The 19,108-nt window shown below is 32.4% G+C and overlaps 1 protein-coding gene across 2 annotated transcripts; it reads left to right on the plus strand.

Annotated features, from left to right (window-relative positions):
* Positions 1-340: 340 nt before the first annotated feature.
* Positions 341-17,381, plus strand: LOC119602159 (protein tweety). Of its 2 annotated transcripts, none has more exons than XM_037953524.1 (9): positions 341-378; positions 13,351-13,587; positions 13,650-13,827; positions 13,887-14,194; positions 14,252-15,015; positions 15,074-15,246; positions 15,455-15,466; positions 15,539-16,313; positions 16,483-16,966. In XM_037953524.1, exons 2-9 carry the CDS (start codon positions 13,450-13,452, stop codon positions 16,964-16,966), a joined length of 2,832 nt encoding a protein of 943 aa, XP_037809452.1. In that variant the 5' UTR covers positions 341-378; positions 13,351-13,449. The 2 variants fall into 2 exon arrangements, with proteins under 2 accessions (XP_037809452.1, XP_037809453.1); XM_037953525.1 differs by lacking the exon at positions 341-378 and adding an exon at positions 1,909-2,172 and having other exon boundaries at positions 16,483-17,381.
* The last annotated feature ends 1,727 nt before the right edge of the window (positions 17,382-19,108 follow it).

Raw genomic sequence — 19,108 nt, forward strand, 5'->3', positions numbered from 1 at the left:
GTGAAACATGCAGTAAATTTCAAAAATCCACAAAATAATTAAAAATTTAAGTCTTTTAAAAATAAAAAAATAATAATAAGATTTTATATTAGTTAATATACATATATGCATAAACATGTTATATTTATCTCAATAACAACATTCCTCTATAGCATATAAGGTATATTGGAAATTATGATATTATAAATGCAAGGCACGTTTTTTAATTTTATAATTAGAAATATGCACTTTTAAGGTAGTGCAAAAGCAACATGTAGTTAAAAAATAAAATTTCATATTTATTTCTAAAGTGATATTCAATTGGAAGATTTGTATATTTTGAGATACAAAGTACAAAATTTAAATACCCTAAATCCCTTTTCGGAGATCCATTATTTGGTAAGATATTTGTAAAATATGCTAGATGTGAGATGTAGACGGAAGGACTATTTCTGCGTAAATAGATAGATAGATAGATAGATAGATAGATAGATAGATAGATAGATAGATAGATAGATAGATAGATAGATAGATAGATATATAGATAGATAGATATATAGATAGACAGATACATAGATAGATAGATAGATAGATAGATAGATAGATAGATAGATAGATAGATAGATAGATAGATAGATAGATAGATAGATAGATAGATAGATAGATAGATAGATAGATAGATAGATAGATAGATAGATAGATAGATAGATAGATAGATAGATAGATAGATAGATAGATAGATAGATAGATAGATAGAATAGATAGATAGATAGATACATAGATACATAGATACATAGATACATAGATACATAGATGGATAGATAGATAGATAGATAGATAGATAGATAGATAGATAGATAGATAGATAGATAGATAGATAGATAGATAGATAGATAGATAGATAGATAGATAGATAGATAGATAGTTAGTTAGGTAGATAAATAGATAGATAGATAGATAGATAGACAGAAATGCCAATTTATTATTAAACATGTTGGTTTAACTATCCAATAGAATGCATATAAACCTCTAAAAAACGTTAAATTAGCCACATTGCTTGCAAATAGTTTACACCACAGATATAACGCTTACACAACATAAATTCACCACTTTATCATAATCAGACGAACGAACGAAGGAATAAACCACCAACAAGAATAAAACATCAAGTTAATCAACAATACACATGGATGCTTCATTCTACTACTATAATTTTATTGAACAAATACATTAAGAACAACAAGAAAAAACACAGGACAATAACAATAAAGAGAGAGAGAGAGAGCATACAAATAAACAAACTCACTCTCAACAGGCTCTAGTCCTGAACATATTCGGAACATGGTCGAATGTAAGAAAAGATAACTGTAGCAGCATAAATACCGTTCGAACACAGTTTATGCTCATTCTGTTTTATTTTTTTCGGGGGAGTTCGTGTGTTTGTGATTTTTTCAAATATTTACTCGCATATTTTAGTGTATTCGTACGCATAATCGAATCCTGTATTTTTATCCTGTATATTGAGGGTGTGACCGGGTTAAATACGAAAAATTTTCATACTTTGTTCGGTACTCAAAATGTAAAGTCCTTTTTACGGTCGTCGTCGTCGTTGTCGTAGTAGTGTGTAAATTGTGTTTGATAACCGCAGACAAAAAGAATTAATTTTCAAAAAAACCTTAAATATAAGAAACTAAATTTAACTAAATAAATATTAAACAATAAAATCCTTAAACTAAAACTATAGCAATTAAAATAACATAGTTAAATTCAATTTTAAATATAAGAAATTATCAAAAAATATATAAAATCCTAACATATATATATAAAAAAATTTGATTTAGAAAAAAAAAGAAACGGAAAAATCCTTATACATACATAAATAATGAGAAAAAAAATTTTAAAGTTTCCAAAAAAATTGATAACACAAATTAAATAAAATTTCTGCTTTTCCTAATTAAAAATTTTAAACTAAATACATAATTATTAACTATACATACATACAAACATATACCTATAGAAATGCATAAAAACAACCTACATTTTTACATACTTGAGTAAAATTATCCTTAATTTTGATGTCAAGTAGTTGAAATTAAAAAAAAAAAATAATAAAAATCTTTTGTAAAAATAACCGTGTCATGTTGTAAAAGGATAAAAACTGGATACGCCAAAGGAAATAAAACTAACAAATGTGTACGTTCTATATATGTTTAAAGTAATTAAAATATGTATATTTTTGTAAGTCACTCCCTGTCTGCCAATTTTTCATATATTCGTTTGTATTACTTGTATTATTTTAAAACATCCTTTTTTAGTTTTCTTCCTTTTCAATTGTATTGTGTCTTTCTTCTCATCACTATCATCATATCCTCTGTTACTTCTCTCTTCTTTGAGACCGACCACACATTCTCATTATACCCACTCACAAAAAAAATGTTCTTAATCACACACCACCCATGCATTATTATTATTGTTATTGTCATTGTGCAGTTCTTAAAAGTTGCACTATATTTCTGAGATCCTTAATACATCTGGTTTCCTTTTTTTCTCATTCTCGTTTTGTTATTGTTGTTTTACTGATACTGTAACAGTAACTTAAGCAGAGCTGCCATGTAAACAATGTATATAATGCGAAAAAAATAAAAACAATTTCTAAACAGGATTAAGGAAATAATTCTCCGAATTGAGAACAAAGGACTGAGAGTTACACAAACAAATTTTGGAAATTCCTATTAGAAATTCATTATGATCCGCAAGTTTATTTACTCTTATGATTTATTGAATTTTAGTTAGAAGTTTGAGTCATAAGAATCAACACTTTAATTAGATATTTTAAAACTACAATTGGGTTTCTATGATTTAAAATTTTCTTATTTAGTTACTTTTAATCTGAACAGTGAAATCTTATTTTAGGTTATATTTAAAATGTTTTAGAGAATAATTAATTGAATATTTTATAATAACAAAGGATTAATTCTAATTCCTATCAATTATTTTTTCAAAATAATATATAAAAATACAAAAATTTTTTTTTACATTTTTGATCGCATTCGTGTCATTTATGACTCTTCTGCACTATTAAAATGATCATATATGCGCTCATTTTCCGATCATAAATTATACTTTGGGAGAAAATGGAACCCCATCCGCGAATCTTAAAAGTGTCTTTTACGAGCCCCTCTTATCAATTCTGACTTATTTTTTAATCTTTTTTGAGTCATTAATGGGTCGAATTACTGGTCTTTTTAGAGTAATTTTTGAATCATATTTTAGGAATTTTTGAGTCTTTTCTGAGTCATTTTTATGTCTGTTGCGGACAAATACAATAATAGAGGAAACAGTTTTTGATCATCCGACTGAGCGAAATATAATTATGAAATTAATTTATAAACAATAAAATTTTAACACCTGAATAATCTATTTACGATTGTCGTACATTTTGTTTTTCAAATAAAGCACATTTTAATCATTAATTGAAAAATGTTTTAAGATCGCGACTTGTTAATCAGTTAGATAACTAATTATCAGACTTAGTTTAGTGATTAGTCACCCAACTATCTACCGTAGAAGATTGTTAAACATAGATAATTATAATTAACGCATAATATTATTTAAATTACCTTTACAGAAACTTTGTAATATACAAACTAAAATAATTATACATTTAACATTATAAACGAAATGAGAATTATATCAACAAAAGTATTTGCCAACTCTTCTAAAAGAGTCATTTATAAGCCCCTTTTCTTATTCGTTTCGATTCATTTTTCAGTGTAATTGTTCTTGTTCCGTTAAAAACTAAAATAATTACATAAGAAACAATTTAAGATCTGCCAACTGCTTGAAATATGATCCCAAAATAAGTTTTTAAAACCATCATATTTTAAACACCAGGATCATAAATTTTTGATACATTTTATTGTTTTTTTTTTTTTTTACAAATAATAACGTTGCGTTATCAACATAACATAGTGTTGTCGTACGTATGTATATACTTTGACAACGGATGTTATTGAAAAATTATAAACTCTTTGATGTAAATTTGGTACCAGGCGTGTATATTTCTTTTTCTCTCTGTGTATATACATATGTTACATTAGATCCGAGAATGTGTATTACCTAGACGGAATTTTTGTTGGGAATCGATAACTTGTACACTACCAACGACCAGAAAACGTTACAGAATTTGTCAAGAAACCGTAACCCTTCATCTAAGAAATTTTAGAACTCTTTTCAGAGGCCTGTGCCAGTATTCCGTAAAATTTCGAAAAATTTATAATCGTCTAGAAATTCTGAAATTTTCATATTTTGTTAAGAACACTATAAACCTTTTTTTTGTTGAAGGTGTAAAGAAAATGGAAGACACCTTTTTTGAGACTCAAGAACATTTTTCAATATCATTATCATTATTTTTAAACTATAATATTTTGACAAGAGTATTGTTAAACTGCAAGACATAGGCTTTAATTAGGAACTAAAACGATAGTTTAGAAAATATATGATGTTAAATTTAATGCTTGTTGAAAGAATTGTGTACCGAATTTTAACAAAATCGGAGAGTTTCATGTTCAATATCCTATTTTTTTTTGCGAATTACCCTATTTTTTTAATAGAAGTCTGTGTCTTAAATCAATTTCAGTTTACCCAATTAAGTTTAGGTCGTCGTTTTGAGTTTCTAGAGACTAATGAAACTAGAACTGAATACGAACACATAAATTCTTTATTAGTTTGACACTGTTTGATGACGAAACGTAATAAAACGTAATGTTACGACGCAAAATTTTTGGCAAATCGGATCAATAGAGATTTCCACCAAAAACTAATGAAATTAACATTTTTATATTTATGTAAATTGAAACATATTATGACAGTAAACATCCTTAAAAACCATATGATTTACAGAGCAATGGGTATTCCTTTTATACATAATTTAATATTCATAAAGGATGTCTTGAGTAGTTAAACAAAAACAAATTGACACACCTTCATAAAGTCTTTTAAAGTTCTATAATTGTATGTTCAACACATTTTCAAAAATATACATACAAACATATTTACTATTTTAAAGGTATTCTTTATTAAATTATTTAAATCAAAACTTATAAATATTTATGTACCTATGTGTTCACATTTAAAAAAAAATGTTATCTGAGAAACCTTACTTTATAAACACAGCATTTACAATTGTTATTTACATTTGAAAAATAGTTTTGTTGTCTTTGGCACAACTATCAAATTACATTCCAATTAATTTCATTTCCCATAGACAAATAGTCAATACCAACTACTATTATTTGTTTATAACAAACAAAAAGGTGGATAAATTGAAACCCAACCAACCCACTTTAACGCCTCAACCTACATACAGTGTCTCACATAAATATTCGAATTTATTATTTTTTATGAAATACTGTGTTATTTTATGATGCTACTTTAAAAATAATAATGGTATTTAAAATTTTTTAATGGACTTTTATTAATTTATAATATTTTTACGAAATACAAGAAAGAAGTAATAAAAACTCATTAATGGTTTCCAAGAAAATGGAAAAAACCCAAAAAGGGTCATTTCAGGTACTGCGCAAAAATATTCGAATTTTTTCTAAGAACTTTTTTAGAATCCTTGAACACGTGTTTTATTGCCCATTAATTAACCCATTATGCAGGTAGTGGTTATATGGAATATTTAACATTATATTTTTTGGAAATTTGCATAATTATGTTGTAAATCCTTCCTGTGTAAGCGCTTAAAATGTTCAAAGAAAAAGAGTTGATCAATTCAAATTAAAAAATTAATTTATATCTGTATAATCAAGGCCGATCAATTAAATACATATAGGGAATGTTTGATAGATTCCCATCGACAATATATTTTGTCTTTAGACGCATGGAACAAATAATTCCATCGAGTATTTACCATTATCAAGTCATCCAAAACTGCTGTCAATACAGGACGACAGAGAAATACTGAGGAAATACCGAAGGAACCTTCATCTATCAGCTCCAAAAATTAACAACGAACTCAGGACAGTCCTGTGAATAAAAATTAATGTCGAAATTGTGCGCAAAGTACTAGGGAGCAATAATTTGCATGGTCAAGTACCAAGGTGGAAATCGCTCATATCGAAGTTAATCGATGTTAAGTGTCCGCAAATAGGCTCATAAGTAAGAATATTGGATTCTGGAAGGAGTTTATCTTCGACGATTAGAACAAATATAATATTTTTGGCTCAAATGGTCGTCAAATGATATGGCGAAAGCTTGGAGATGCCTTGGAATTATCTAACTTAAAACGAACTGTAAAGGACCCAAGTTTATCTGCCATATTTTGAGGTTCTGTGTCCGTCCACGGTGTTGGGCTGCAAAAAATTATTATTGTAATTATAGACTAGAAGGTCCACTTGTCAATTTTAGAGCAGAATTTGCATGCTAGTACCACCAAAATGGGACTACAACCCATTCAATTTATTTTTCAACAGAAAAACGATCCAAAATACACGACCTGGTACGTGAAAATGTTGATCATTTACAACACTAAGTATCTTCTTTCATCAAATTTTCAATGGAGTTAATGTCTGGACTTAAACTCCATTGAAAATTTGTGGTTATATTTACAAGAACAATTTTTAAATCACTCATTATCCTCTAAAACCACCATACGGTTGCTTTGCATGAAGAATGGGACATAATAACGCCAGAACTATTCCATAAATTGGTAGAAACGGTCCCACGACTCTAGGAAGTTGTTTTTAAAAATAAAGGCTACTATACAAAACACTAATTTCATTTTAATTATTTATTTTTACTTCATAATGCTAATCTAAATATGATTTATACAAAAAATTCGAATACTTTTGTGAAGCTATTTTTTGCACTTTTTTTAAAAAAAGTTAAATTAGTTTAAGTAAATTATTTTTTTTTTAATTTTTAAAATGTGGTATAAAATTTAAGGACTGTCTGGACAACATAATAAATTTATTTATTTATTTTTCCCACAAAATCTATTATAAAATGATGTCTGTTTTCATAATATATTAAATTCGAATACTTATGAGAGACACTGTATATTTGCAAACATTACTAAACCAACAATTTGGTAACACTACTTCAACTAACTTCCGCTATTTAAGTGAGATACAAGAGCAGAAAAAATAACAGTATTTATGGTGTTCTCTCTATCTCTATCTCTGTTCTAGAAATATGAAGCGAGAGGTAAAGAGAAATGCGCATAAACTATTTAATGCAATTATGTTAAGAAAAATTATTTCCGTTAATGTTTCGTTTGGGGAAAAAAGAGTTCCGTTTCAATACATAAACACAAAAGGTTCATAAATTTACATGCGATATTGTGCTAGTGGTTGCCAATTCTTGTGAATTTATTTCAATTGCGGGGGTCATTTATTTCAGTATTTTGGGTGTGTTTTTGAAAAGGAATTGATGGCTTGGTTTAATTTAAATACATTAATCAATGTTATGTATTTTAAAAGTATGGACATTTTAGAGGATTGGTTAAGTCAATCTGGAGCATGAATAAATCATATTATTATGACAAATCCACTACGAAATATGTAACGTTACATAACCTCTAATTGGTTTAAATATTTTCGATAAACAAATATGTACGATTAACTTTTAATTACAGCTTTTGGAATAGAATTTCAGAAAAATTTTAAATTTTATTTCAAAACAAGAAAGTATAGTCGGGCTTGGCCGACTATATGATACCCTACACCAGTTATTAATATTTAATGTGATTTATTTTTCATAATAAAGCATTTATTTTGAATATTATCTTGATTCCGATTTATTTAAGCAATTTATTGACGAAAAACTTATTTTCTAAAATAGGCTTTATATGAGGGATATGAGCATATATCCCGATATATACGCTGGATAGATTTGTATTTATATAATATATATATAATATTTGTCTGTGCTAAATTTCATTGCAATAACAGTGCTAATAAATGAATTGCGGATATTCAAGTCACTTTCTGAAGGGGGCTTTGTGTGGGGGCTAGAGTCAAATGAAGTTCGATCATTTCGCAATTCGGCAAGGTCATCAAGGCTTGTATAAAACTTAGTTGTGCGAACTTTAAAATCGAACGGTATACTTTAAGGTGGGTATAGTACTAATATTTTTATGCGTTACAAACAGCAGCACAAACGCATAATACCCTTCCCACTATAGTGGTGTAGGGTATAAATACTGATGAACATATTTTTCAGAATCATGCAATGATTTAAAATACCGAATATTGGAATGTCGTTTCAAGAATTCATATGTGAAATGGTTGCATCCTGTAGGTTAGTTGATAGTGTCCTTGTCTGTCAGTCCGAAAGTCGTGGGTTTTATTCCCAACGAAGATTGTGCACTGCAAGGCCGATATTAAAGTAGATGTAATTCTTCGAATGTGATGTAATAAAAATTCTTCTTTCTTACTAACTAACTAACTAACTAACTAACTAACTAACTAACTAACTAACTAACTAACTAACTAACTAACTAACTAACTAACTAACTAACTAACTAACTAACTAACTAACTAACTAACTAACTAACTAACTAACTAACTAACTAACTAACTAACTAACTAACTAACTAACTAACTAACTAACTAACTAACTAACTAACTAACTAACTAACTAACTAACTAACTAACTAACAAACTAACTAACTAACTAACTAGCTAACTGACTAACCATTTTTTGTTCTTATTTTCCGAAATAATACAAAATTATAAGAAAATCAACTTTAACTTGGCAACACTAGAGATTTCATTTCATAAAATACACGCACAAACACTCGTCCTGGTTTAATTTTTTATCAACGAATAAAGAATGTAAGCGCAGCATAAGCAAACATTATTATTTATGTAGAAAATTTTCAATATACTACAACGAGTACACACTTCTACCCTGGTGTATTTGCTTGGGCCATAAGGATTCTTTTTTTTATGAATTTTAGTTTCTATGTAAAGTTGGCGGCAGATCACACTTAAAAAGAGAACGTCAATGTAGCGTTTTACTTAAGAAGGATGTTTACCACATAAGGATATTAACATGGCTAAAAAGAAATTATTTGATTTCAGATTAAGGCTTTTCCCGGTTATACTGGGTAAGAACGCAATTTTTCCTAGGAAAGAACTTTCAGAAGACTTAAAGGACACAGACCTTAAATAATCCCCAGAATCTTAATACTGATAATTCTGTTATTGGGATTATAATTGTTATGCTTCGTTAACAGAATGAATCTGTGATATTAGTAGCAGGTGTCATACCATGGTGTCTTCGCCATGAAGTACTTCATCGTGCTATTGGTTAAAGTAGTTGCTCTCAATTCTGCAATTAGAGTTATTGCAATTGGCAAGATATGGTTCTGTAGTTCACAATCTTCAAAAAGCATATGAGATGGAATCAATACTAGAATCGAAGATGTCATGACTTTAAAGAGAAGAATCTAGTGGTTTTTATATTAGATACACAGGAATGATTGTTTATTTCTTAATACCAAGATAAAGTAGTGTTATAAATATGAGCATGTTAAATAAAATCAATAGTCCAGCAAGACCTAAGTGTTTATATGCGAAATTCTACACTTGAACTCCGTGCTTAAATTTCGAGCATATCTATGATCTATGAACTATGATCCCCCGGAAGCAAGTTACCTTGATAAAAGACCCCATCTTCGTGTGATTACAACCCCAGGGGAAAATGGTGCTACCAGGACAGCAGGTTGATGATCAAATGTATCCTAAGTCTTTACTTGGAATGATTTGACATGTGGTCGAACCAGAGAACCACATAATCTGGTACCACGGGAACCGATAGCCCACAGGGCTGAGTTGGAACTATGCCTTGTCACCGGTTATTGGAGAGGATTGATACACGGTGAAATCTATAATTCTGGATAAGTTCGGTGCTGTTGCCGAAGTCAACAGATACCCGACAAAGGAGTGACTGTGGGACTAAGCGTTGGAAATGAGTTGGTGTTACATGTATATCATACAGGATGAATATAGGGGTATACTGGTCTTCCCTCGCCCGTATACCTAGGGTGAGTGTGTCAGATGTTGTTATCTAGTGTGCTGGCTTGAACGGTAATGGAAGAAAGGTATCTTATACATTTTTCCTTCGTTGTCCAGGTATATTCAGGGAAAACTCTGTTCATATCAGATTTACTACAGTGTGATCTGTGAGTAAGATCAAAGTTTCGGCTTATTGGATGGATTCGTCTTTTGGTCTACTGACTCAACAGAGGCCATCCCATCTGCGTGGTTGTAAACGGAAGTGATGCTTTTGCATTTTCGAAGTTAAGCAACGGGGCAGCCGTGGTCATAGAATAGATAGGTCGAGTACTTGAGCAAAGTGCTTGTACATGGACCGGCAGATCCAAAAAGAGGCCGTGGTGAGTCGTCAAAGAAGCTCAACCTGTGGGTGAAAAAGACCACCGTGAAAGCGTGGTAATGGATTATCTTAAAGAGAGGAGAGCGATAAGCTTCTTTAGCATTAGTTTGACTATTCGTATTCTGAGTGGATACACAGGATTACGGGCAGAACTATACAAAATTGGACGCACGGATTCAGATGAATAAAGAGCATGCGGATAGGATAATGAAACTCTGGAACTCTTTGTAATTTCAAAGAAATTAGATCCAAATATTTAGGGAGTTTTGTAATCCCTTATCATCCCTCAGAAACACTGATCGTAAGGAACTACAAATGCCCAAGAAACTGAGTTTTTGAACATCGGACCATAATAACTTTATAGATCAATATATAATGTTTCCCCATCAACATTTTTCATATAATCTGATGTAGTATACATCCTTTAATAAATCTAACCTAAAGCAATTTCAAACATCAATAGGAGACCTAAAGAAAATACTCATAGTCATTTGCATCTTCAAAAGAATCGAGTTCCGTACTTTCTGTTGACCTACGGTGCTTACTCACAAAAACACTATAAAATAGTTGACATCACTGTTAGTCAACATATACAGTCGTTCAGCCAGTCAGTCAGTCCGTGAAGAACAAGCCTTTATTGTAATGTGCTCGTTTGCAAATAAAAAATGGGAAAAACGATGAAAAGGGAATATTAAACGAGTGAACAGAAAATGAAAAATAAGTAATTGTTATTAAAGTTGAGGAAAGAAATAAGGACACGATATAATAGTAAAGAAATAACTGTAATTTTCATATAACACACATAAGTATTTGCGTATGTATGTATGTGAATGTGTGAAAGCAACAAACACACACTATTACTTATGTATGTATCCTTGTGCTAAAGTTTATTTGTATGTATTTAACTGTCTGACAGCCTGTATGTTTGCCTTAAATGTTCAAATGTGTGTGAGATTTCTGAGTTTGTTGGTTTGTTCCAGCCTATTTGTCTGTCTGTCTGTCTATCTGCCTGTCTGTCAGAGTATTTTGGCCTGTTTTTATGGTTTTACTGAGATAAACAAACTCCTCACAGAACCCAAGTACACTCTTGATTACACTCTCTCTCGTTTTTTTTTTCTTCTTTTTTCCATTTTTCTAGGATGTTGTTTGTCTATGGTTATATATACATAGACATGTTTGTGTATGTATGTGGTTGTTTGTTATCCTGTTTGTGTCTGTAGGCTTAACATGCGGTCAAATAATAAAAATATAATATATAGCAGTATGTGCGCCTACTTTGCACATATAAATTTATCCATAATATAGTTTCTTATTTTGTTTTTTTTTTTTCGGGAGCATTGACTTTTAACTAACTTTATTGGTTGTTTGGTTGGCTGGTTGACTAACTGACTGACTGGCTGGTTTGGTTGGAAATTGGCAAGTATCTTCAAAAGTAAGGGTTACCCACTAATAAATTATGTTTGCTCATGATTTTCCAATTAATAACTATTATAAGCGTGATAAAAAACTATTTCAAACATACAAACATATACATATGTACGTTATGTTATATTATTATACACTTTAATGGTCTACTTAAGTCAGCATGTATGTTAATATTCCTACATTAATGTTTTTGAACTCATACCATAAAGTCAGCTTTGTTCTTTGAACTCCTCCTCATCATCTGACACTTGAACACTGTCAAGTGTTTTTAGTCATACATAATTCTATTATGTCATGTTGACATTTATGTCTGTATGTCAAAATTGTTGTTCTTTAACACCGAGTCCTCTCTTCTTCCTGATTGATTGCGTGTTTAAGTTAAATGAAAATATTTTTGAGTTTTGTCTTGATGGAAAATTAAGTTGTATCCCATTTTAAGCAGACTAGAAGAAACTATTTTTAAAATTTGGCGAACAATTTAAACCCATTGAACAACCGGGCTCAAGGAACCTTCCAATGTACGCGAATGCTTGGATTTTCACGACGAAACATCATACAGGTGGTACTTTTTCAACCACTGGGTGAGCTGACTAGAAGATTTACTACCCCCCTTTTCTGCTTCTTATACGTGTACATATAAGAAGCAGTACATGGTTCTAAGAACGAGGACTCGAGCTAATCCATGACCATTTTTGACACCTTTGCTTTACTTCCGAGATGCAAAAGCATCACTTCCATTTACAACCACACATATGGGATGGCCTCTGTTGAGTCGGTAACAACACCTAGAGAAGTATTCGGTAGACTGAAACACGAATCCATCAAATACGCCAAGGACTTGTTCTTAATCACAGAGGAAAGAAGAATTCAATGGTATCACTTTTATAAGCTACCTTTCATCCATACCACCAGCACATTTCTTATTCATTCGACACACTCATAGGGAACAACATCCAACACACTCACTGCTGGCAAGGTCCATATACCTCTACATTCTTTCCGTATCATATACATTTAACACCAACTCATTTCCAACGCTTAGCCTCACAGTCACTCCCTATGTGCTATCTGATATCACGGCACCAAACTTATTCTGAATTATAGACTTTAGCGCGTATCAGTCTTTTAATTTGGATTTAAATCACAGACACCACGCCGAAGTCACCTCTCCAATAATCGGGACAAGACAAAGTTCGAAACTCTGCGCTGCGGGTAACCGGTCGCCGTGATACCAGGTCCGACCACATGTCAAATCATTCTAAGCTTAGTTTGTTTGTACATGGTGTCGCATGTTAGTTCGTTTGAACATCGAACATGGGCACTTAGTTGTTCTGATTGGTAATTCGAGGTAGAAAGGTTCTGAACTCTGTTAACTACTTCTAAATGCAGCTTTACTTTAGCATCATTTAAGCTGAGATCTGGTGGCTTTAAAAATTTAAGTAAATAAATCTTCTCAGGATTTGGCAGACAAATTATTTCTATATAAACTATAATTATTAACAAATTAAACTAACTGATTCCCATTTTCCTTTCTTACAGTTTGCGATTGCAGATCATTAAATCAATAAACAACTAAATGAACGAAAATCTTCGGCTTTAGAACACCAACAAAAGCGAAGATAAAACACAGAATTAATAATGGCAGAATATCATGAATATACGGATCAGTATAAAGTACCGGTTATAGCTAAATTACTACATGCTCTGCCACACTACAATATAACGTTCCATAAAATAAATAGTACTTTTCGACCTAATGATGAAATATATTTGGAGGTAATTGAAATTTAAGAAAATTTAACTAAAACTAATATTAATGAGAAAAATAAAACTTACAGAGTCTGGGCATTTTGGGTTCGGTGCCGGCTGCTTTATTGATAGTCTCCCTGTTGGGGTTGCTGCTTTATTTGATGACACGATGCTGTGATCGTAAACCCCGACCGGCACACTCTATAACGAGTTTAAAAGTGGCCCTATCCATAGTTACTGTTATGTGCTGTGCTGCCATTGGTTTGGGTTAGTAAACGAAAATCTTCTTTTTAAATTTAATTTAAAATCATTAACTCTTCTTTTAGGTCTTTATGGTAATGATGATTTACATAATGGTCTCTTAGAGGTGTTGACAGCGGGCCGCAAAGTAGACACCTTGGTGACCACTGTACGCAATCAGACTCACATTTTGGAGAATACACTTAAGAATCGCATACGACCGCAATTAGTGGAATTGGCGGATATATTCGACCAACCAGTTTCAAATCAGTCGGCTCTTTCCATACTCTTTGTTTCGCTTAATATTGTGCAGGGAAATGTAACTTTGGCCACCAATGCTGCCAGTGATATACGAAGACCTTTGACCAGTGTTACTATGACTAAATTTTTATCTGTAAGTATTTAAGTCAAACTTAAGTTCTTCACAATTTAATGTTTTTCCATTTGCCAGGATGGCGATCGAATGGAATTGATACGTTGGCCTGGTACAGTAGCCACTTTGGCTTTGCTTTTAGTGCTTTGTGCTGTGCTCTTAGTAGGAGTGGCAAGGCATTCTCGTTGTGCTTTGATATTGTTTAGTGTTTGTGGTCTGCTGGCTGTCACTGGTTCGTGGTTAATGTCCGGCCTCTATTTGTCTTCATCTGTAGCTGTGGGAGATCTTTGTATAAATCCAGCAGACTTTTTAGTATCGGTGGCACCGCGTGATCTACCAACCAATGTGTTATTGCACTACACCCAATGTGAACCGGGACACACTAATCCCTTTACCCAGCGACTGAGAGAATCTCAGAATTCGCTGAATAATGCACGCAGTGCTATGGCCACTGTTATGAAAATTTCATTGGTTCTTTTTAAATCCTCCGGCTTACAACCCAAACTTGGAGCTGTTAATGCCGATTTAAATAGCAGCGAACGTTTATTGACTCAACTTACTGCTCTAGTAGATTGTAAGACGGTACATCATAATTTTCTAGCTGCCAGTCGTGGTTTGTGTGAAGGAGGTTTATTGGGTTTGGTACTCATGCTTATAGCCAGTTTTATAGCGGCCATTTTGCTCACCATTATGGTCTGGGTTGATTCTCATACTTGGATCTATATAAGAAAGCGCAATGATTATGCTCAAGTCGATGAACCCTCATATATATCACATCCAGCCCCGCAGAATCATCAACAAATGCTGAATGCTTCACGCACTTTGCCACGGAACCACAATGGGTGAGAGTGTAAAATGTGAAAGATTTTATTTAAATTCTCGTTTAAATCTTATTTTCAGACACTTTAGTCCACCGGTGATCAGTGGCTCGCATACTTTGCAGCATCCCTCGAAGAGACATGCTCAGCACGAGATGATGGCACATGTGCACATGCAGCAGAACATGAGGGCTATGGGCACGCATACGCTTGGTCGTTTGCCGTCGCACAATCATAGCCCCACACATCTAAGCGGTAAGAATTGTTAGTTATAGCGGTTTACCAAATAGCCATCCTCCTTGAGTACGACCTTTTTCTTAGTGTTTCTTAGATTTTTCTCTTTCTCTCTCTAGTAGTTTACAGATTCCTATTTAGTTGTTTTTTTTTTCTGTTTCAAATATTTCATTAAAATTTCTTTCCTTTAACGTGCAATTGAGACTCATGGTGACGATTTTAATTTTAGGCCCAAATAACGGTAAATATGCAACCTTAAGCAAACAATGCAAAACATTGGAAGCAAATGATTTTTACTGAAAATCGTCATCAGTCTGTAGCGAACCCAATCGGCAAACAACAGTGGCCTCCCAGCAGCAGCAACAACAGATGGCTCCCCAACCGATCTACTGTCATCATCCACACCCCCATCCCCATTCTCATGAAGCGGCAGCAGCAGTGGCCGCTGCTCAACATCAACATGCTATTTATCATCAACAGCAGCAACAATATGGCACGTACTCAACAGCTGCTCACCAACATCCCCAGCAACACCATATGGTCGGTCAACATGGACAGCCCAATCAAATTTATCAGCAAATACCCAGTCATATGGCTGCCCTGACACAAAATGGCAGTCAGGTTAATAATCCACATTCTATTTACCAACCTTTGGTGGCTGTTAACCAAGGATCTATCTATGTCTCCAATTTGGCTACAATGCGTCGTCAAAATTCTCAACAGAATAGTGTGAATCCTCAAATTCCAGGTCATCATCCCCAACAGCAACAGCAGCAACAACAGGCTCAAGGAGGGCGTATGCCACCATCGGCCCATCACCAACAGCAGCAGCAGCAACAACAAATGAAATCTCCACAAGATGTTTTGAATGTCTCACGCACCGAATCCATGGATTCGGCTATATACGATCGTGATAAAGGCATTTATAAGTGTTCAACCCTAAGACAAGGTGGTAAATTTGATCCCAAATATAAACCTTCAATTTTAAATTGTCCCCTGCCCGAGATACCCAAAGATGCTGAACCACCCAGTGTCGAGTCAATATATCAACAACAGAAACAACAACAACAGCAGCAACATTATTCAAAGTGAGTAGTTGAGAATTAAAATGTTATTTGTCTGAAGAAGTAAATAAAACTTAAAATCGGTCGAAATTGTGATATTAATTATCGCAAGTAATTTAAGAATTTTCGATGAAAGAATTCCAGCTGAATCCAAAAACATAAAAACTAATAAAATTTTTCCTCTATTCCATAGAACTCTCCAAAGACCACCTATGAAGTTGCCACCGCAAATGAAAGCTATACCCCCACCCCGTGTTAGTACACCCAATTCACCACCACCTCCTCCCGATAATACCGAAAACAATGGTAGTGGAGTAGGAGGAGGAGGCGGGGGAAAACCATATAGCCATCAAAATGGCGGTAATAATTTGCACATGGTGGCATCTGAAACCACCACTAATACCGGTAACACTGTTACAACTAGCAATTCAAATGGATCTGATACAAATCGACAGATTAACAACGATACATCACTGCCACCCCCACCACCGATTGAAGCAACAGTAGGCTCACCGCCGAAATCCAATAATATAATGCACAACAATAATACAAATACATCGAAAGCACAACAGCAACAGCAGCAGCAACAACACCTAAACGAAGACGATGATCTGCCACCTCCTCCACCACCACCCGCCATGAATGATGATTCAAATTATGCGGTAACAGAACTTTAAGGATCACCTCTAACACAAACAACACTCAAGTAGTAATCTTACTTACGTTCGTTCGTTGGTTCTTCGTTTATTGTCACGAATTTGTTAAGAGGCAATTTAATGACACTTGTTAAAAAAAACTGTTAAACATTGTAGCAATTAGACACACAGAGAGTGAGAGAAAGAAAAATCATATATTATCTTCTCTCTCTCTCTTTTACACACATTGAAATGATCTTTTATTAAGGTACACTTAGGGACAAAAAATTACATTTTACTAACATTTTTCAATTAAATATTAATTTTTTTGTCCTTGGGTGTATGTAAATATGTAGAAAAAAGTTGTGTTCAAATATTTAAACAAATTAAATATACAAACAAAAAACAAACCAAGAAAATTTAGCAAATAATTTACAAATTGTTGGGGACTAAAACGGGTTATTGAAAAACAAAAAAAAAAAAAAAAACTGGGGAGTTTGGAAGAAAAAAGTCTTGCCACATATTCTGATATGTTACAGGCTGATGTAAAAACAAAACCAAGCTAAAACTGTATAATATAAACAAAAATTATTACAAAAAAATATTTCTGTTTACAATTAATTTATTATTAATATAACAATTTGTAAGGATTTTTTTTGCATTGTATTATAAAAAAATTAATTATTATCGGAAAACAAAATTCTCTTTTATGTTTGTAGATATATATTTTTTTCCTTAGTTTACTTTTTAAACTTAATGTACAAATTATTTTTAATTTCAGTAGTAGTTATATGATCGAAAAGAGAAAAAATCATAATTAGTAACGCTTTCGCTTTTTGAGGCAAAAATTTTTTTTAAATCATATCTAGTTTTTAAAACCTCCGGCATTTTTAACTTATAATGGACGACTATATATATTTAGATATTTATTTCAAATCGCTTAATCCTATAGGACTTTAAAACCTTAAATAAACTATTAATAAGCCATTGATTGATATAAACCGGGACTAGTCGTTGCTTTAGAACTTGTAGTTAGTTAAATATTTCATTAGATTTTTTTAATTATTTCGGAAGTTAAATTGTAGTTAGAGAATCATTTCTTCCAACTTTCGCACAAAATAAATTCTAGTTAAATAAATTTTCAATTCAAAATTTTCTAATTAATTACTGTAAGCATGTCAAATTGACATAGAAAAACGTAATGAGAGGTAAACTTACCCTGCAAAAACTTTCATTACCCAGTAAGGGTAATAGAAACAAGTCACAAGATCACATTGGAGGCAAGTACTTATCACTCTCGCTTACAAATAGGGAGTTTAATAAGTACTTACCATGATCGCTTGCATATAAAGAGTTATTATCATATGTTTGCTCGAATCCTTTCCTCAGATATGATCAAAAATATATTCAAAGGCAATACCAACATCAAAATACCATGTCCATGTCATCTGATCCTTCAAAAAAACATTTTTATAGTCTGTTTTCAAAATGGAGCATTAACAACATATGAATTGGTAAAACCCCCTATCTGTTATTACGATAGACTAATCTCTGTAAAATTAAAAAACTCAACCAACCGATCCTGGCACAGTAGGCTGGATTGCAGGATTTCTAGGGCACTATGGCCGAAATTAAAACCAAAAGCAACCAGAATACTATTAGGATTGAACAGAAACAGTATAAGGACCTTTGTAGGGGTATTGAGACTGAAATAGCTAGGTAGAAGATTCCACGATGATTCCGCGGACACGATATTCAGGTAACGGACAATGGAAATTTCCCTTCTATTTACACTTTCTTTTTGTAATCCTTTATGGGGGGAAATTCTCTCTCTTCTCACTTTTTTCCCTCTCATACTTTTCTCTCTTCTCTGTAATAATCTTGTTCTTTATTCTTCATATTCTTCTCCGAGTGGATGTATACCTTGGTATATATACCTTGTATACCCTTTTAAACTAAACTAAACATCTGAATTTGAATTATGTCATGTTTGAATTTCCTATTTAAGAATTTCCTAATGTCAAACATTGTGGATCGATTCAAGTATGATAACATTAATAACGTTAACTTGATCCGATAGCTTTGTTTTAAGAGCTGAATTTAAGACATCGTACTAAAAAATATGTTAAGTATAAAAGAGGTTCAGAGTAACCCAAGCCTTTAGTTAAAAGATCGCTTGTGGAC

This window comes from Lucilia sericata, unplaced genomic scaffold (genome assembly GCF_015586225.1).
Source record: "Lucilia sericata isolate MDLA Ls3-8-SP2 unplaced genomic scaffold, ASM1558622v1 Contig000212F_arrow, whole genome shotgun sequence".
Lineage (NCBI taxonomy): Eukaryota > Metazoa > Arthropoda > Insecta > Diptera > Calliphoridae > Lucilia > Lucilia sericata.